Genomic DNA, 22,868 nt, shown 5'->3' with positions numbered 1-22,868 from the left:
CTAGTTTAAGAAAATATACAGCCTGATTTTCATTGACAAATCTAATGTAGAAAATGATGATTAAATAAAAAAGCTAAAATAATTAAAGACTTCTATTATATATGTATTTTATATTATTATATAGTGAAGGAAATTAACAGATATTGAAATTATATACCTTCGCGCCAGATTTCTTACGGTGTACGTTGAAACTTCTGTGCTTTTCATTTTAAAATAATTTTAATTTTTTATTCTAGTAGATATTGACCAAATTGTACCTACAGTATTAACGAGGGTCACATGCCACCTACGAAAATTATTAAAAAATACTTCTTTAAGAAGACAATTAAAATTGAATCTTTTTTCTCAAATAAAAAAACAATTGCACATTTTCCTATTGCAAATGATAAAAAACATTATTTTGTTTCAAAATATTACGTTTATCGTTTTGTTTACTTTATCAAATTTATTAAATAAGATCATTAACAATGAGTTTTCGTTGACAGTTATCCGTCGTGTTCTGGCGCTATAGCCCCGGGTCTCGCCGCAGATATGCATTTCAAAGACGACGTAATCGCATTTGTGGGGCCAGCCTGTGCTTTTGCGTTGGAACCAGTAGCCAGACTGGCGGCATACTGGAACACGCCTATTATTACCGGTATGGGCGATCAGGTATGATTTGTTAAAATTATTTAAAATATTAGTAGATATATATTCTTAATTATTTTAAATTTTTTTTCATCTGTAAATCTACGTTATAGAAATATATTATATTGTTGGGGTATATTAGTATGTTTATATACATATATTATTTTTCTGTATTTATCAGTTTTTGTATTTAATATCAGTTATTAAATCGCATCCCATTATTTCTGATCAGCGCGACGGTTGACTGGCACTGCCATTAGGTAATGCCTAATGGCAATAATCCGCCATGTATACAATTTTGTGTGCAAAAGAATAAATAAATAACTTCACACAATCGATTTAATCTTTGATTTAATGTGGCGGTCTGTATATTTACATTTCAAACATTTATATTTTTATGTTCGAAATTATTTCATTTTGTTTGAATTTTTTCCATAGTTTTGTTTTAGAAATTCTTTATGGTTGGCGTGTTAGTTTTTCCATGTCATTACATTTCTCTTGCGTTTTTATGTTATTACCATCGTTGGACTTTAAATAATAATAAAATAAGACTCTAAATAAAAGTAGGCAGGTAAGTGTAAAAGGCTGTCTTGTAGTTAATATAATCCCTTTTCGACTACCTTTGGTAAGTGAAAGTTCATGTATAAAAAATATAGTAAAATCGCCGCGTAAAAAACATACGAGTATCTAAGTATACTTATTTAAGAGAAACAGAATTCCGCGTATACAAGATTCTTCTCAGGATTTTTGTCAATAGATGTCGAAATTGTATGAAACTGAGTATGCTATGCAGTTTCAAATAGTACTCATTTTTTATCGAAGAAGCGACGACTTTAAATATTTGATAAATAATAAAATAAGTGAAATTTTAATTTGAATATGAATAAGAATAAAAAAGGAAAGAGTAATTACCAATTTTTTTCCTTTTATAGAAAACCTTTTTTGTATTCTTTCCACAAATTGTGAATGTTTTAAGGCATCTCGATCCCAAATAACCGAACGGTATTCGGGCTTATTGCGCTGAAACGCATTATACAGTAAGATTACGACATTGGGATCACGAAATTGCGACGCAATTCGCATGATAAAACCCTAAGATATATTAGTTTGCTTACATATATTTACAGTATGTCCATGTAAATCGACTCGGTGTTAAGGGTTAAGCCCAAATCACCAATTTCGTATACGAACCCTGTTATATATGACTTTGAAAAGACTCCAAGCACGTTTTAGGGACATTTGGCACTTGTTTCTCATTTCCTATCCTATAAATTTGTACATAAACACATAGGTCTGTTTATGAAAGCAGAGGACATAAATAATAAAATAAAAAGAAACTCACATGGGTTAGTATTTACTGACATTCCAAATTCAGTCAAATATGACCAGTACAACTACTGGTGGCTGGTAGTGTATCGGCGCTCGTGGAAGATTGCCGTCGTCAGTGCCCTAACCGTACAGACAATTTATATTTAGGTGTTATACATTAATAAAAAAAGAGCTGTTTATTTCGTGCGCAAGAATCTACAACAAAATTTCTATGAAACGAAAACAGTGAATTTATTTAAAAATAACTTCAAGAATGTCTTAATGAGAACAATTTTTATGACATCAAAGAATTCTTTCAAAAATAAAATAATATATAATTCTATTATTATAAAATTATATAAATATGCTACTTTTATTTTATGTATATATATTGTGTAAGTGCGAATACTGTAACTACCATATAGTACTAAAATGTCCAGACATGTGGCGGTGGGCCGGGTCATTGGGCTCCCTAAAAATGGTCGAGCGCAGTGATGGCTGGCTCATCCGTTATACTCGTGAACGAGTGCTGATTGTAGGGACTGGTCTGCTCTTATCACTACGACTGATTTAATCTTATTGTATATTTATATTTACCCAAAAAAATTAGTGCTGGTTGTTAATTTGTATTCACACATTTCGACTTGTAAATGTAAACTTACAAGGATTATTTAATAGAGCAACACACTAGTTTCTTGCTCGTTCTTCTTGTGATGAGACAGCTTTCCGAACGAGCGGTAGTTAAAAAAAAATGTTATGACTATTCAAAAGTGAATTAAGCTTATTTGAATAAATGATTTTCTATTCTAATTTATTCTGTATGCATGACAGATAAAACTAGTAAAACATGTGTGTAAATTGCGTTATAGCTAACCAGGTTTTCAGCAAATAAATAAATAAATAGGTACGAAGACACATGTTACAGTCCTTTTGTCTACTAAATCAACTTGTTGCTTTGTTGTGAAATCGACTACTTTTGCTTACTAAGCAAGTATATTTTATGTTTGAACTTGAACTAAACGAAGTTCGGTGCCCGGCAGCCCATAATTCACAGCGAGAAAAATTATAGCTATTCTCGAGCCAAACTTCTTTATGTAATTCGCTTACAAAATCCGGGAGGAATTTTCACCAGTGTAAATTGAAAACGATATTTTGCAAAATCCTTCTGGGTATACAGAAGGATTTTGTCATTAACGGTTAATGACTGAATAGAATAGCCTTTTAATAGGTTCATAAAACTGCCATTTATATGAAATTTATGGTAAAGGTTCGTTGAATTTTTTGTTACTCTTTCACGATTTAATTTGGTTGGAAAATGATGTAGACTACTTTTTATCTCCGTCAATCATAGTTACACGGATAAAGTTCCGGGCAAAATCTAAAAAAAAATAGTTAATAGTCGGGAATAGAACATATACAGACAAATTATAAACTCAAACTCAAAATTGTTTATTCCTGTAGGAAGGACATTTTCGGTGGCCTATGTTTGTCATTTTTCTATTGTTATTTCTTCCCATCCAGTTGGGCTAGCTACTTCATTTTAAAAAAAGAACTGGCGAGTAAGTCAAGTCGACACATTTTTATTTTTAAGAAATCATTAAAAAAATTGATTTTAATTCTTATGTTAATTAACTGTATAAATACCTAACCTGTATAAATATTTGGCAATACATTGGCAAATATTTCCCAAATATCACCTTTGCAAGTGTTATTAGCTTCTTCGAAATAATGCAACATTAAATTGGGCTATTAACACCAAGTTCCAGGAATTTAAGAAGCCGTACCTTTCTCCGCTTTATTGATTTTATGAACCCTTGTTTGAACAGGTACTGTGTGAAAATATTAATACAGAATTTTGCACGTAAGATATATTATAAAGCGTTATGACTTCATGTTAAACAAACATTACATTACATTGGTGGTGGTTTCGACCTACGAAAATAAGGGAGAGACAATACTTTTTGATGCGTGGCTATTGTTGTGGTATTAATGCCACAATTATCATAAAATATGTCTAATTTCCTTGTCGGCTTTCTTAATTTTTTTATAACTTCTTAATGTAGTAATCTTCTAAAAACTTAAAAAAATTTCTGATGTTCTGCAGCTGTGAGAGCTGTACATCAGAGTAAAGAGATACTTGACTACTAATATATCAAACGTATTTTTATTTGCTCAGTATTTTTATTTTATTTTCCTATGATGATTACGAATGCATGCGAATAACACGGTTATTATGTCGAAGCAAATACGCAATAAAATTACAGTGGACAGTGAATATAGCAACCGACTACACATCTCTTTGACTGAAAGTATCATCTTTCTAATAAGTATAATATAGTCAAATGAGTAGGTCCTACTATGTTCTGTGATGTATTAATCAATTTGAATATTCATATTTGTATCTGCGTATTTTCTTCTTTCGGGAATGGCATTTTGGGGTCTTGAAACAAACTACAACATAACTGATAGTGAATAAATAATAATAACTATTGTTGAATAAGTCCTTGTGTTTTACTATAATAGAATTGTAAACTATATATTCAGAATTATGTGATAATCATAATAATCTAGCGTCATTAATACAGCTCTACCTAACCCCTAACCAATTCACATCAATTCCACTTTTGTGAGTTCAAACTATATAGTTTATTAATTCTTTTATACTGTTGTTTACAATTGAATTCATAGATAAAAGGAATACATAGTATATTTACGACTGTTATTTCGGATGGGGTAGTCAGAGGCAATTTCAACTGTTGTAGTGACCTCAATATTTGACATACCATATTTCTTTGAGTTGTATTCGAGCGGATTATTCTTTTCATTAAGATTAGTTTTTCCTTCATATAAGACTGTCTGAAAGTCTGTAACATTTATAAATTGACACAAAGTCCGTGTCGGCCTTTAAACTTACGACCTATTAGTTTAGTTTAGGGTAGTAAACAATTAGGCGGCGTCGCTCTCAACAGTGTATGCATTACATAAACGAGATGTTTACCATAAATTTTATCAACCCTAGTGTTGACTATTCGGCGACCAGACTACGACTCAAGTATCAAAGGTGTCCTCACTCAATGGTCTCACACATACTAGTAATAGTGGAATTAAACAAAATAATACAAATCCATTAAGTAAAGAAATTGATCTCCACAAAACAGCACCTAATTGATAAAATATATTTATAATTTTTTTTTTGTTCTATAATTGGTGCAATAATTTTTTGTTCTATAATTGGTGCTCTTTATTGCAACAATTATAGAACGAAAAAAAAATTAAAAATAATATTATAATTATAATGTGTATAATATGCGATTTTTGGTTTCACCATGAAGCTGTAATGCATAATTTTGTTTCGTTCTAAAGAATACGAATAGGAGGATACTCGGTACGATCGTCATCAGGAGTCATCAGGATAGTAACGCCTGATATTTCTCCAATAGCCGTCACGTTATACTCTATGATATTCATTGTAGCATTCACCACTATACCTACTGTGCTACCATTTAGGTGACCTGTTAATTTGCTGTGGAATAATATTTAAAAAAGTAAGCTAAAATAATCCATATTTGCATTGCTCGTATCGGTAACAACAACAAGCAAACGTTTTACCAGAAGTAGACTGTACAAAGGTCGTCTGCGTGGCTACCCTAGTCTCCCCTTTTTCAGCCACCAAGCAGCTTTAGTAAGCTGTGTTGCGGTTGTAGGGCGCAGATTAGGAAGTGAAATTACAGGATAAGAGGCATGATCTCTTAGTCCTCTAAATTGACAACTCATGATACCGCTTATCACGAGTGTAACATGATAACGCGATGTCCTTAGTAATGTTCATGTATATATACATATATAGGCGGCGGTTACCGCTTACAGGTGGACTGTCAGCTTGTTTGCCATTTAGATTACAAAGGGTTTTTTAAAACGAATCTTTCATTATAATTATTTGAAATTAGAATAAAGCCCCTATTACTCATTAAAAAGGTTTCAAAATAGTTTTTTTTGTGATGACAAATAAAATTAAAATCTTACTACTTGTTTTAATATTAGTTCATATATTTGACATAGTTTGATGTGCAATCAAAGTTGCTGTTTTCTATAATGAAACTTGAACTTACCTAATTTTCTAACTGATGTAGCGGTCATGGACCTGAAAACAAAAGTTTCGACAGTTTTCGTAGATTACCTGTCATATATGCCATCGATCAAACCTTATACCTTCTGGTACATACTCGTAAATCCTTTATACTGTCTAATATATACCTATTTTATCAACTTTTATTGACGTTTTTCTTCTCTTACCTATAGAATATCTATACCGATTTTATTCGGCTTTTCATAGGTATAGTCATGTAACTACGATGGAGGTCTTATGCATTGTAAATGTTAACCTTGAAGAAATTGCCGAAATGATAGTAAAAATGGTACTGATCAATATAAATTTATTAGGTTTCTGTTAGTTATACGAGTATATCAAATCTGTTTCTTATATATCAAAAGTAAAACATCATATGAGATTTGGTTTAAAAGAAATCTTTGTTTTTACCTATTAATATATGTAAAATATATTCTTACTGCATGTTGCATGACGGAATACAAACGTACCTCACTTTCTTTCATTTTCAGGATATCTTCATAAAAAAACGATTCCAATGAATAGTTTCCAATTTTTCTATTTTCTATACGATAATTGAATATAATAGAATTAAGAAGCTTATTAAGAACACAAATAGGCAAAACAAAACATAGTAGCACGTTTTGTTTTAACTATTTGTATTCTTAAGTGTTAAGTAAAGATTTACCCACTATTATAAAGAAGATAAAAGCTCGCAAAGAAAAAGCCTCTTTATATTCCTATCATCTCAAGATATCTGTTCAGTTCCTTCTATTATTGGTTAAACTGTGTGGCTCGAAAACACTTCGGATAATATTTTTCCATTTAACTACACAATCACTTAAATATTAATATTTTCTCCCTATTTGAAAAATATTGGGGTTTTCAATTTCGTACAAAGCTGTTCCGGGATGTAGTATAAGCCTTTCATACATTTAAATTTAGAAATTATAGGAGTAAATTAGTTTTCTACTTATGTCTATTATTTAACATAGGGTTTTAGGATGTATAATATCTACTACTACAATATAATAGGCCTACTGTACCTATTATATATCCTATAATCGGTTTAGTATACGTCAAGTGATCTACGGAGAGCAATTCAAATAATAAGTAGCAACTTGTTGAACTCACGAAGCGACCGTATGGGTACTTGTTTTATTATACACTGCATTGTTATAGTTCCTAGTATTTACATATAGTAAACTGTACATATACTGTTGTTATGAATTTGTTATTAAGAAAAAGAGAGAAAACTTTGTTATACTAATATTGTATGATAGTTTGTAAATATATAGAGTTAGAGATATCAATGAATATAATAATAAACACAGGACAATTTTCACAGTGCCATCTAGACCCAAATTAAGCTTTTTTTGTTTTCGTAAATACATACATATTATAGAAAACACCCAGACCGATATAAACAATCATACTCATCATTGTGCCATGCGAGGAATCGAACCCACGACCATCGAAAGTAAGACGGTGTGCTAAACCGCTAGGTTACCGAGGCCGATTTTACCTCTATCTCACGTATTTCTGCATGCAAGCAGTTTCCTTTGTAAGCTGTGTTTCGTTTTGGGTGAGATATAACAGTGAAATTATTGAGAATGACACCTGGGATCTCTGAAACGACGGGCATCATAAGTCGACATGATGTTTGTAGCAGATAAGCAACGATTGACAGTTTCATCAGATTGATTGTCTACTCATTTGCCATTTTAGTTACATGAAAATAAATCCTTTATTCCTGTGGGACATTTTAGCGGCTTATGAACGTCAAGTTTTTGTATTAATATTTTTTTCCTTCGTCTAGTTCAGTTTACAGATCCAATTGAGAAGAACTGGCAAGAACCGCAAATGAATTTCTTTTTTTTAAAGCCAGTTTATTTACACTGTATACGTACATAAGTGTCTATGTCTGACATCAAATGAAAATCCAATCCAAATATAACTAAATTTATTATTTTAATTAAAATAAATAATATTTTTTGCCAACTTCGAAAGTCAAACGAGGTTTCTCGGCTTTATCCCTCGCTGTCTACTTATGGTCAAATTACTTAAGAAATATTAACTTTACCACCACTTACCTAAATTAAGTAATTAATTGCCCTAAACACTTACATTGCAAATTTATTTGGACGTCATTAAGTCATTAAGCTACAATTAATAGCAATCACTTAATGAGTATTATTGTTCACAATGTTTAATGTACAAACTATCCACTACCTTTGAACCAGTTACAACTGGTTTTCTACTAAAATATAATTCATAAATAAAAACTCATACACAAAATTATAAACTAAAGAAAATAATAAAAATGCCCAAATAAAAAAAACACCAAAAATTTTAGCAAAAGATTAGAGATATTTTGCTAAAATTTTTAAATTAATGTCTGTTTTCAAACAAAAAAAACTTCATCAACATTGATCCATTCCTATATGAGGTATAATACTCAAGCACACCCACAGACACGAGAAACTTATAACACACCTTTTTAGGTCACGGGTTAAAAATTATTGGTTTTTAACCCATATTTACAGCTACCGTTAACTTTATAGTTCTTCTTATATTTAAACGTAACTTTAATCTATCGTAAAACTACCATCTATTGAAGCTATCGCATTTATGCGACACAATATTAGCGAGAGAAGTTGCATATTTGTATACGTATCGTATATTAGATAGAGTGAGTAGGTACACTCATTATAATCTAAGAATTTCTATGATGCAAGTGTTTGCTATCGAACTTCTCTGAAACCGCTTCACCGATTTTTGTTATTATTTAATACTAGCTGTACTCGTGACTTCGTCCGCGTGGAATTTAAGTTAATTAGAGAATTCTTCTAAAATAAATGTAGCCTAAGTTACTCCTTATTACATCAGCTGCCAAAAAAGGCCCGCCCAGCCATTTCAGAGATTAGCCGGAACAAACAGACAGACAGACAGACAATAATTGTAAAAAATGCTATTTCGGTGTATGTACCGTATTTATATTCGTATGCATCTAATAAAAAACGGTTATTTCAATATTACAAACAGACACTCCAATTTTATTTATACGTAGGTATAGATGTAGATATAGATTTGGTGTATATATACCATATGGGCTCAAATAACTACAAATAATTTATATGGCAAAACAACGTTTGCTAGGTCCGCTAGCCTATACATATGTATCATAAAATTGAAAAAATCGTGACGATGCGAACACTGCTTCTTTGTTTATATATTCATGTGTTAAAGTTTCACCGTTAAGAAAAGTGTAGGTATTACAATTAATTTTTCACTGAATATGTTATGGGTCAACTGATATGCCATAGAAAGCTGAGAAAAAAAGCCCCCGATGGGATGAAATAATTAATTTTATGAATAGGTTCAACACGCCATCTACAAAATTAATGAAATCATTCATCAAAAAATATAGGTCAACGTATAGATGCTGTTTAGTAGGGTATATTGTTTAAAACATACATACCTAAATCACTATAAAAATATGTTATACTTTTTTAATCCGCGCTCAAAACAATTATATACGATTAGAAAACATTATTGTACATTGAAATAATTAATATAAGAATATATGTTTGTTCTTATGTTCTCTTCAATTTTTATGTAAATCATATTTTTTTACTACGTGTGCTGACACGTATAAAAAAATAAGTAAATTTGCGGTAAAATTGTTTTTTTTATGGACTTCTAAGGCAACGGAACGATATTAAACAGCTATATTGACATTAATAAAATGAGCAGATTCTTACAAATTATAACATTATGATATTAAATTATGAATATTGGGTTATTTAATAGAAGCTTTATTTATTGTTGTCGTTTGAACCCTTTCAACATATGGCGATCTACAAATGTACACGCATCTAAAGTCCCGGGCATCACTATTTTACAAAGGCTTTTAGCTGAATACGAGCATAATATAAGACCATTTAATTACCTCACCGTAATTACGTATCCCATGGCTTAATTAATCTCTCTGTAAGCAAAAATTGGAAACTGAAGGGGTTGACTACCTCCCTAATATAATTAATGAATGTTTTTTTCTGTCAGTATATTTTGTTTATTTATTTACGTAGTCTATGAATATAATGTGTAGGTTTATATTCCACAAAAAAAAAACATGTTTATAAACATCCATATTACTGTAGGTGGATAAGCGCAGAAAAGTTCTTATTTATACCTATTAATATATATCTTACAGTATTATTTTTAAATAAAGACTAGAGGTCAACTCCCGCTTCAAATGGTTATTAAAGAGAAAAATTTCAAAATTATAAATTTTAACACACACACACATACATTCATCCTATGATATTAATATCCTCTATTTACGTTACTTAGCTGTTTTGTCAATAATATCCGCAGCGTACGCGATATAGGGATTTACTTTCACATGTTGGGCACATGTCCAAGTTTTCATACTGATCTTTAACGTTTTTGAAATATTTTATCGCCTTTGTTCATCAGGGGTAATGTAAAACTCCAATAGTAAAATATTTTAAAAATCGGTCCAGTAGTTTCGGAGCATATACAAACAATAAAATCTTTCCTCTTTATATAGTTAGTATAAATAGGAATGGTAAATAAGCTACTTTATTGAATACATAAAAAATGTAATGGTCTTTATAAAGTAGATTATGACGCTAGTGCTACCTCTTAAATGATGCCAGTACTAACATCCTGAAGCTCAAAGTGTTAAGGCATCGTGCCTTGCAATTTTATAGCCATTTTTCAGCTTTCAAAACCGAAACATAGCTTGCAAAGGAGCTGATTGGCAGTAATAAGACAGACAAAGGGATACCCACAGACATCTTTGTACATAGTCTCCCTCTTGTAATTGAAATTTAATTTCTCTGTGCACCAAGTGTGAATAGGATAATCATTTTAATAAATGCATATTGTTTATTTATTTATGCTATACTACTTACTCGCCCCGCTTCGCACATATGTACATGTATTATATATATAAACCTTCCTCTTGAATCACTCTATTTATTAAAAAACCGCTTCAAAATCCGTTGCGTAGTTTTAAAGATTTAAGCATACATAGGGATGGACAGACAGCGACAGCGACTTTGTTTTGTACTATGTAATGAAGCAACTTCTTAGCCCATATAATACATACATATATACCTTATAGACTAACGTACACATAAAATAATAACAAAAATAATAAGGCCCTGATATAGTTTCGACGGCGTCGGTAGTCAAGTGGTTTAGCACACTACCTTACATCCGATGGTCGCAGGTTCTATTCCTCGTACAATGCAAACATTTGTATTTATAAGTATGATTGTTTGTAATGCTCTGGGGATAAACTCTGTCTATCTTGGGATTAGATGGCGTTATGTGAATTGTCTAGGGTTGTTTAATTTTTGCCAGACCGTTTACAAATATCGTGATTATAAATAGAAGTCTTTTAAATGAATTTCTTATAAGAAAGATTTTTGTGAACAATGCGACAATATAAGGACAGTGTTAGTAGTTTGTTTTATAATGATGATTAAACTAAGATGTCAGAAGGTAATGAAGTCTAGGTCAAGGTTCCGTAGCTCAAGATGTACGTAGTTAACTAATTACTTAATACGGTCACCTATTAGTCCTAGTCGCTTGTATTTAAATAATTAAATACTTAACAACTACTGTATCTTATACGTCTTGCCTAATATATTTTACTATAGGAAAAATAAATTGCGTGAAAATTTAAAAATTGTTTATAAATATCATAGATATAATTAAATGGACGCCTAATTTACTGAGAATTTGATTGATCATAAAAAGCTATTTTATACGGTTATCTATATTCACGTCAGATTCCTTAGGAGGTAGTCAGAGAGAACAGAACTAAGTACTATAAACTTGTTTCCTTACACAATGTATTATTTAATATCAGATTCCGTCTTACTTGCACATTTCGGTTATGATGACTCGCATTATAACAGTACACAATCATCAGTCTAGGCCTCTTAAGACTTAAAAAACGTTCAACTCATTTTATGACAGTAAATAATAATTTGATACCTCACCACCTTACCACGGAACTTGGTCTGCATCACGATCTTTCAGTTTTTGCAACATTTTTCAAATCAAATCATTTGTCTAAAGATGATGATGATGATGTATTATCGTGTTATTATTATTATTATCTTTGATGAATAGGCTATCCAACACTAAAAGAAATTCAAAATTGTATCAGTGGTATTGGAGAACCCGGAACATTCAAAATTGTAAATTTTATCTCTTTATAACATTTGTATAGACAATAATTATGGTAGCCTAACTTCTATATTAAGAAGTATGTTGATCTGATATAATATTTTAAACATATCGGCATATAAAGATAATGACAGTCATATAAGGTATCCTTTCGCCAATTTGTCCCGAAACACTACAGAGTGACGCAGTAGTGAAACCAATAAGTGTTTTAGAACCCTTGGTCAAAGCCTTTGGAATGTATTGTATATTCAAATCATTACCGTACACTATTAACAATTAACACCGAATTCATTGGACCGTAAATTCCATTTATTTGACAACCAATGTCTGCCTTTGTATCTTGTATCTCTCTCTTGTATACGAGATTAATAGGTAATACTAACCGTCAACTACTAGGAACATAGATTTATCTTCATGACTAGTCACATTTGACTCTGCCACTAATATGATGTCACATATTTAGCAAATTAATTTTATTCATTATTATGCAATTGTTCTTATTAATATATTACATTTTATTTTGAAAGGTGATGTCACGAAATTTAATACCCTTTTCATCCCTTGTCACACTTTGTAGACCTCTCCGCTTTAATGTGTGACGTAATTTCTGAACTTTTTAGTTTTTAGCAATGGATGGTAAATCCACATGTAGTCACGTTTAACATGTTAATAAAATATCTGAAAAGAAAGTTACTTACTGGTTAGAAAAAATTCTGTATATAATATTTAAAAAAGTAATATCTGGACCAACTGAACCGATTTAGAAACTCTTTACACTTTTTCTTTACTAGTAGAAAACATGTTATTTGCGCGTATCACAGCAATGGAAAATGTTACAAAAACGGAAAAATTTGATGTAGACGAAGTTAGATGGGTCAGTTAGTTATTTAATAAACACATTTCATTTCTATAATATTCACTTACTGCTACTCGTAATTTTGTTGTTTTGGGATAAAGGTCAGCCTATGTACGTCCTTATGATACATCCATGTCTTTCATTAACATCTATTCAGCCGTTTGCTCCTGAAAAGATAGCAAACACGCAGACGCGATGTTTATAATACCGAGACTTAGCTTCTTTTAGATGAAAGATTTCGTCCATCCTCTTCATCAAAATGAGTTCAGTTGTTTCTCCGTGAAAATGTAACAAAAAGACACACAGTTTTATAATATTACAAGTATATATATGTTAACGTAAAGGTAAGTTTATTCTATCACTATGCGTAATGTAAACCAAACAATAGAACAGGAATGTTCCAGTCGTGTCAAGTGAACTACTCGTTCGACCGCGAATGTATCACTTTGGCCAAGGGTACAAACAAATCAAAGTGAAAGCTTGCGACGGACGGCGCAGTGAACTTGGCATTGAGCGGGTGGCATTGTAATGGAATTGGATGAGAAAGCAATGAGCCGACAAACCGACTGTCTATCCTTCCCTTCATGGCATCTCTCGCGTGCCACAGTTGATTGCGTTCGGTTTGAGGCTGATTGTATGTACAATAGTTTCAACTTGATATCTTAGTGTTAAAATTTGTTATTTTTAACAAATAAATTATAGAAACCATTAGTTGTCATGTGCCATCTCTCGCGGGCCACACTTGATTGCGGGTTTCCAACTTGATATCTCAGTGTTAAAGTTAGTCTGTAATTTATTAAAATAAATAATCGGATTATTACTAGAAATCACTATTTGGCATTTGGATTACCAATTGAAACCGTTAGTTAGACATGATAACAGTCTAGACTTTACTCATTTTTAGTTTCGCGTTTAGTACACATTATTAATATAGTTAAACGATTTTTAAAACGAATAATTTTGTAGTAAATAATGGTATTTACCTCTCTCGACGTTTTTAACTAAGTTACACTAGCCGCCTAACTAAGCCAGCCAGTTTGTGACCATTTACCATAAAATTATTCGTGCTAAAACACGTTTATCTATATTATTAATCTAGACTTATTTGTAAACAATAACTTACGAAGTTATAAGTCTTTTACTTAAAAGGCTTTTGTGTCCACATTTCACTTATGGACTACTAATTATTAATATTGAATTAAAAATAAGTATTTCGAAACTTTAAACCTGATTTATTTGCACTATCCAAAACAAAAAACATTTTATTTATCTATTGAAGCTTTATTGATTAGTAAAATATGTTACAAACGGCAATCATAATGATTTATGATGATGTTTCATTAAAAGATTATGTTTGTAACAATCCTGTGTTTTATGATTTATATTAATTTATACTAGTTATTTATTATTTAGTAAGTTTTCACAGGTAGCCATTGTCCAATATGTAACATAGAAACGGAAGCAGAATAGTGATGTCCATAACAATACATCGATACATAATGACGTAACGATCAATCATCGATTGACGGCTTCGGAAGTGTAGCGGTATAGCGCACTGCTTCACTTCCAATGGTCGTAGGTTCGATTCCTCGCACGATACAACCATTTGTATTAATGAGTACAGGGATTTGAACGTCTTCTATATACATTATGCACCTACGCATCTTCCAAAATAGTATTTAAGTTGTTGTTTTATTATTATTATTTATTTAACATTTAGTATACTCCTTTTGATAGGTAAACTACTAAAATAATGTAGAAAAATTACTATTTTAAATTTTAAGTGGAAGACAAGAACTTTCGGACAATTTTACAGGTGTTTTATTATTATTATTTTGTTATAGTTACATTGTGTTTATAAATTATTATTATTATTATTATTTGAAATTGCATGGTTGTAGCTATTCTATATTTTCTATTTCCTAACTACGTCTACGTCTTGCGCGTAATAGTTAGCGACTGGGATCGTTCGCTCCCATCTCGAGTCAAAGAACGGTAGTAGGCTGGTTAACCTAAGCTAGTTTATAAATGTTATTTCCTGCAAATACAATTTTTACATTTTACCCAACGAACTAAAGAGCAAAAAATCTGCGAACTAATTAGCGTAGTTCGTTGTTGGGAGTATTAGTTCAATCCCGAATTATACAAGTTCATTACACCTAATTATTCTATATATATTCTATATAGGCTTTACATAGTAGGACTTTCAACAAGCATAAAATGTGGTTTACAGAGATGTGTTCAATTAAGTGGCACATGAGGCTTTACCTGTAATCCCTCTTAAGATGATTCCATTTCGTCGTTTGCCTTCTCATCTTCGAGTACTTTTGTAGTACATTTGTACTCTGTACAAATTACTTTAGTTAGTAGCTTATTAAAATGAGTGAATTCACGAAGAGCACTTTATGTATTATAAGTTACAACCAATTTAAAAAAAATACTAGCTACACTATTCTATTAGGCTAAGAACTATAAAAATAGCTGTAAGAGTGGAAATAAAATTAAAAAAACTGTATTTTTTATTGGAAATATTTTTGTATAATTATTAAAGCTATTTCTTATCTTATAACGTAGCTGTATAAGCTAATTATATTGGTGAACTGCTTTTTCGGGTAGGCTACTTCTTTCGGATCCGCTAGTATACTTTTAATTTTGTTGCAGCCCCCTTCTGAAGGTGAACTGGCAGCACCAGCGAGTGTTGTCAGCAGAATGCATCGATTAAGAAATCTACGCAAAGGAATCAAGGTAGCAATATTATTTACTACAATCATACATTGTAAGATATAGTACTACAATAAGTAATATAATATTAAAAAAATAAATAATGAGTTGAATAAGAGTTGAGTTGTATGAGTATGATTGTTTGTATTGGTCCGGGTGTTTTCTTTGTTACCTACAACCTATTAAGTTGTATGTATTTACAAAAAAATGTACATAAATATCTATATGTATTCATATCAGTTGTCTATAACTCAAGCTCTGCTTAGCTTGGGATTAGATGGCGCTGGGTGTGAATTGTCGAAATCATTATTTAAAATGCCAAAACAAGGTGAAAGATTGTGTCGTAAGTGTACCCCGGTAACAACTAATAATGTCTTTAATTTTGTAGTATCTTATTATTTATATACGGGGGTATACGTCATGTTTATATTAATATATGTATTACCTGTCCTGGCTGTCCAGGCAAACGTTGTTTTGCCTTAAAATAAAAATAAAAAATTAGGGGTGGATTCTCAAACCTACTCAATACGCTCACAAAATTTCATGAGAATCGGTCAAGCCGTTTCGGAGGAGTATGGGAATGAAGACCGTGACACGAGAATTTTATATATAAGATATGCCATTTATAGAAATAGATATAATCTTTATTTAAAAAAACTTAATGTAAGAACTTTTGAATAGTCACATTTTTTAACTCTACCACTCATTCGGAATGCATACGCATCACAAGAAGAGCGAACAAAAACTTGCCTGTTATATACTCCTATAAATATCCGTTGTCTTATATATTAATACGCCCGCCACCTATCAAATGTCCTGAATTTTTCATATTTCTGCTTAGTATTCTTAATTTTTTGTTCTGTAATAAACTTCTACAAATGATTACTATAACAATAAAAAAATATGGCTGAAAGATTTAAGTCGTTACATACAATCTACACAAATATATATATATATATACATAAGCATATACATGATAGGTATGTATAGTAAACTGTTGATGTCTTGTTTTGTAGCCTCAAACATTGTTCAACGACAAAGGAAAGTACCCCACACTGACTCGGATGTCGTACTGTCAATGTCGGCTACCGCACGTATTCACTAGCGTCTTCGAAAGGTTCGGGTGGGCGCACGTTGCACTGTTGCTTGACAAGTCTGATCTATTCTCCCTTACTGTTGGTGAGTTTATTTCAGTATTATTATAACATACACACACATGCCGTCACATATTTATATTTCATCTTACATGACAACCTCAGTGGTCTAGCTTAGGTTTTGAACACTGAACTACTTTCGATTGTCGGGGATGGATTCGAGGAATCCGAAATCGGGTTTGTTTTTTATGCTCACACACTTTATCAAATATCATGTTTAGCATATACGTAGCATTATCATCATTGAAAGGTATAGGCTACTGTTCAACCCTGTCAATAACGACATGTAGGTATACAGCATGCACAAAAAAAAATTGAAATATACAGTCGAATACTATATCAAAAGTTTTGTTACACGCTTTGTATATGTACTAATAGGGGTACCACATTGTGAATTTAAGATAAAGTCACAATGTGGTACCCGTTCGGTCTAGGCATGCTATTACTTACTGAAAGGGTCTGTTGTTCCGACCAATCGGGACTTAAGTGGTACCGTGTGTAGCTTTAAGACATACTATTGGATATAGAATTACTAAGATTTAGTTGTGTCTCAATTGACCAGAGCAGTACCGAAATTATTTTCGTCCGAACCAATATACACTTATCGCCTTGACATTTTGATGATGTATACGAGGATAGCTATTCGTAGTTCGTAATTAATGCAACAATTATTTATATATATGCTACTTATTATTGTGACTTCTATCTTGAAAGATTCATTTTATGAAACAACATCAATTGAAATGATCATCAATTAATCAAACATAAATAATTTAAATTAGTATTTAATAAGAACGAATTCAGTTATATATATATTAAAGTACCTTGTTATGATTATACGTTTTTTAATAGATGATAATGGAATGGCAAGAGGCACTTGCAGAGGATGATAAAAGGAGCATGAAATCAGATCAGTTTGCCAACCATCGCAAATTCGTCAGGACTGTTTATAGAGAGTATCGTGAAGGTGGATCTGTTACGACCTATATAGCTAGCAATGGGGCCATTACTTTTCAATTACTAACAATTCCTACTCGGGGCAAGGGATAGTGGGGAATAGTGGTCCCCACACTTGGAAACCATTGTGGTCAATTTCCTACAATGAGATAACCGACCTGATTTCGTCTCATCCTGCATTCGAGTCCCGTCAGTATATATCGTTAGCGCAGTTAAATACGCCGTTCTATTATATTATCATCCATGAAAAGAAACGAGTTTGGCAATGAATTGATCGGACCAAGCTCAAATCAAAATAGTGTTCTAAAGTAGTAATATTCATTTATATTTAATCGAATTGGGTGTTACTCTGTGGAAGACCTTCTGTAATAGCGATCAAATCCGACCGTTAGTGAGTCTACATTTTTTATTCAGGTAAAAGCTTAGAATGGGGACTACGGAAGGAGGGGATCTTGAAAGCCGTTAGAGAACTGGATGGAAACGAGAGGGAGTCTTGTGAGGCGCTATTACGGGACGTCAGCATGTACGCACGAGGTAAATTCATTTTTATTATATAAATAATTCGGGTCAAAACAGAATATCTTATTTCCTATATTATCATTGTATTTTATATAAAGTAGTAAGTCAAGTAATTAGTATTAGTCAGAAAAAAATTATTTCGTTCAATAACATTGTTTTGTTTTTTTTCTTTCCGCTTGACCACAGTATTCTTTCTGTGGTCTAGCGGTTTAGCATTTCTCTTTACTTCTGATGGTCGTGGCTTTGCGAGGAATTCGCATGGTACAAATATTTGTATTCATGAGTATGATTATTTGTATCGGTCTGGGTGTTGGCTGTATGTATATGATGTACGTATTTAAAAAATGTATTTATGTATTATATCTAGTATCTATAACACAAGCTCTGCTTCCCTTGGTGCTAGATGGCGCTGTGTGACTTGTTTAGTGATATTATTATTGTGGTTATTGCCTATAGGCGATAGTTATTACTTTTCATCACTAGGCTGTCAAAATATTGCTACTCCAGTTATACAAAATAAGTCATGAATCTATATTAGCAATGTATTAAATACGTAACTAAACTTTATAATACTTTATAAAAATGTCTTTGACAGGGCTTTATATTATTGCATTAGTGCTAGAAATAAAAATACAAACCATAATCGATTAGAATCTGAAATTTGTGACATAAGCGACTTTAAAAGGAAGCAGCTTCACAAATGTGATATATTTTTGTATACTATTCGTTGTGTTTTCTTCGTAAATTCCAAACCTATTTAGATATTTTGATGTTTACTTTTTTAATAAGAAAATATTCCAAACGCCACAGTTCCGTTATATAGGGCAAACACAACTTGCTACCATTTTATATATTATTATTCCTTTTAATATAATAATTACATAAGGTTAATTGTATTGCTACATATTCTTGAGATGAACTTTTTTATTCCATTTTTGTATAAATCTGTATAACAATTTTTAGTGTGAATATGTATAAGTTACTATTGATTCGAAATTTAAACAACATCAAGAAATATAGAAGGGAATGAACTCTCTTGTTTGTCCTATTACTAATTTCTACAAGACTAAAGTCGTTTTTTATAGAACAATGTCTTAAATTATATTTCGCATAATAAGTGCATTAACTTGCTTAACTTGCTAATAAAAGTAACTAGGTATACAGTCGTCGTAAAACAACTCACTAATTTACATAAAATACTTTATTACTATATCCAGCGGTGAATGACTCTTCTGCACTAAATGTATCTGTGCATTTTAATGAGTAAAAAATATAAATTAAAATTGTATATTACAAACATTCATAACGTTTCAAAACGGTTTTTCGTAGATTCTACTGTAATATTGTACGCTGGTGAGGTCTCAGTAAAGGATCAAAGGATGAGGTCGCATCTGGTCAGTAGACACCCATGAGACCCTCGTGTCTGATATATAAATTGTTAATAAGTAATCACCCCCTGTTTATTTTCGTGAAAGGTAAGATATGTAACTTAGGTCAATTAACCTACCGTAGCGACTTCTTTATTAATTAACAACTAAGATAGCAGGAGGCAGGAAGGGATAGGTTTGTTAGTAATACAGAGAATTCTATATATTATATATATCTATTACTATTTTCCACTGGTAGCGCACCGGCCTATGCCTTTAGTGCAGGTACATCATTGTATTATCATCCATAAAACTGTAGAGGTGTCCAGGAAAATCGTTAGCTTAATACGGTGTCTATGGCTAGCAATGGGGTAGTAGTCTCCCATCATTAGTCTCTTCTCTTTGTATCTGTTCTACAAATTGCAGTGGGTAGTCGTATTATTTTATTTTATCTGAAGTCATATATAGACACGTTCAACCATTTATATCATGTCTGGAACGGGAGAAAGTTCAAAGTCATTGCGTGTACTGGGTCGTGTATAATTGAATTTATGGTTTTGCTCTTTATACTGACGATTATAAAGTACGATATTTCATTGCAGCTGAAAGGTTTAACGAGGACTCTATATTTATTATGATTTTATTTTATTATCGCACAGTCAATAAGTTGCGCGTTTTATTGTGTTTGACTTGGGATAGCAACTGTTATTTGTTCTGTGATCTCAATTTAGATATGTCATGGTATTGTACTTCTTTCATCTATAACAATCAACGTCACATTACAGGCTCGGGTTTTTCTCACTAAGACGAGGATATTAGCCAATTATAGTTGCCAAACGATTTGGTGTAATGTTTTTTGAACTAATTTCTGTGCCTATATTCATCGAAATGCGTTCATGAGCGATGTCTGTCCCTTTATGCAGGACTGAGTTTTGAACATAAAAAAACCTTTTTAAACTGTCATTTCTCGATTGGAATATGAGATGAGAGAAAATATGTTCTTAGGATTACTTTAGTATCTCTTTTAAAAGTAGGCATATAATACATTTTAAAACAAAATTAGATTTTTGACAATGAAATAACGTGTATGGCTTTTTATTATCTATATGGATTTCATTCCTTTTTGTCATTTCTTCATTCCTATTACCAATCATCATCATTATACGTTATGTTTCTTATTTTTTAGGTTTCTCCTGTATATATGTATATTACCTTCCTGTTCGATATTTAAATCCGTTTTCCTAAGGTTACCTTGAAACGATTGATTTCACCAATAAGGCCGTCTTATTGTAACTAAACATGTGTTCTTTAATGTATTGTTTGTGTCTTTTCATTACTGTATGTTACAGATGAAGATTATTGTATCAATCCTAAATTTGAAACTCAATATAAAATCAAATAGATTTGCGAAATTAGCTGTCACGATATGGTACATGAGGCCCGTACAGATTTAATGTAGTAACAGAGTTTAATAGCATCACGTTTTAAGCCTCTTGATCAGATGGAATGTTTCATACAGAGAGTTCAAAGCAGAATTTTCAAGTAGGCACACAGTTATCAAAGACGTCGGCAGGCTTTGTAGAAAGCGTATTATGCTCATGACGTTCAGATAAAAAAGTAAAACGAAAATTGTTTAAATAGCGGGTTATCTCTAATGCTATATTGTATTTTTTTTTATAAATTATATATTCTTTTGTTTCAGCAAATATTTATTTTATTTATAAAATATAACTTTATTATTCAGGAATATAATGAAGCTTCCATCTTTTGTATTGAACAGTTTATATAATATGTATATATTTATATAATATGCATAATATTTCTTATTATTATATAAATATGTAGTATTTCCTTTCTGTTTTTATTTTTAATTGATAAAATAAAAATAAATTGAATAATACATAATCACACACGTATTATTCAATGCTTAATAAATGTTTGCAACATTTATTAAACCTATCACACATCGGTTCTTTATTTCCTTAGTTTCGCCTTAGTGTGTAATGTTATCTTATTTGTAGCCTTAGTAATGAGTCAGCTAGTTTTTCAATAATGCTTTTCCTTATACATATACAGATTACCTTATTCATGAAAAACGGAAATCTCAAACAAACATTTCTAACTATTATTGTTTTGTTTTATTTCAAATCTTTAAAATATGTTATAATAGTTTTATTAGTAATTGTCGTTTTTAGTAATATTGTCTACTTTTATATTTGTTCGCATATGTCTCGTAATACATATAATATAGTATGAACATGACCCAAAAGCAACCAGCGGGTCTGACCTTGACTGACCCTTTGAAAAAATCGCAAATTATTTATTCATGCCTAACCGGCCCCCGCGTCAATTATACCATTACAATACTGACCCATAAAGGGTAAAACACTTTTTGAAAACCCTTCAGTATCCCCAAAGGTTTTAATATTTAAAAGTAATTCAAAGACTGCGGAATATTCTGTGAATTATCGGAATATTCAAAAAGAAATTTTTGCATAAAAATTGCCTGGATCAGATTAACTTGAAAAGTTGGTAAGATTATTATCTATTCTGTCACCGTTGATGGATTATAAAAACAGTTGAAAGGGTAAGGGTAAATAAAATGCCTTATTTTTTTTCAATTCACCTAATCTTTTATACATAAACAGGTAAGCTCAAGGTTACATAAAGGTCACGCACAAAGTACGTTGTGAATCCTCAGTCAAGATCACGATAATGGTGGATGTATATAAAAATCGAGATGTATATATTTATATGAGACTAGCTGTGCTCGCGGTTTCACCCGCGGGAAATTTATAGCCTATGTTATTCTGATGTATAAGCAAATTTTTTAATTACTGTAAAGTTTCATCAAAATCCGTTCAGTAGTTTTGCGTAAAGTTTATCAAACATTCATCAATAGTCACAAACTTTCGCGTTTATAATATTGATAAGATATATAGGCAGTTCATTTTAATTCAATACTTCATTGCAAAATTACTATTTATCAATAGTATATTATTATATAAAACATCGATTTCAAA

General features: G+C 31.4%; 1 protein-coding gene across 1 annotated transcript in view; it reads left to right on the top strand.

Moving 5' to 3' along the window:
- LOC131852863 (atrial natriuretic peptide receptor 1) overlaps nt 1-22,868 on the top strand; it is a 56,422-nt gene that overhangs the window by 1,507 nt on the left and 32,047 nt on the right. The window contains exons 2-5 of the mRNA XM_059203600.1: nt 486-651; nt 15,789-15,872; nt 16,865-17,027; nt 18,374-18,493. Coding sequence (XP_059059583.1) covers nt 486-651; nt 15,789-15,872; nt 16,865-17,027; nt 18,374-18,493 — 533 coding nt within the window. The remainder of the gene's footprint in view (nt 1-485; nt 652-15,788; nt 15,873-16,864; nt 17,028-18,373; nt 18,494-22,868) is intronic.

The sequence above is a fragment of the Achroia grisella genome, unplaced genomic scaffold (genome assembly GCF_030625045.1).
Source record: "Achroia grisella isolate CSIRO2021 unplaced genomic scaffold, CSIRO_AGI_Agris_v1 utg869, whole genome shotgun sequence".
Lineage (NCBI taxonomy): Eukaryota > Metazoa > Arthropoda > Insecta > Lepidoptera > Pyralidae > Achroia > Achroia grisella.
The sequence above is the reverse complement of the archived record's forward strand: the minus strand, read 5'-3'. Positions and strand labels throughout refer to the sequence as shown.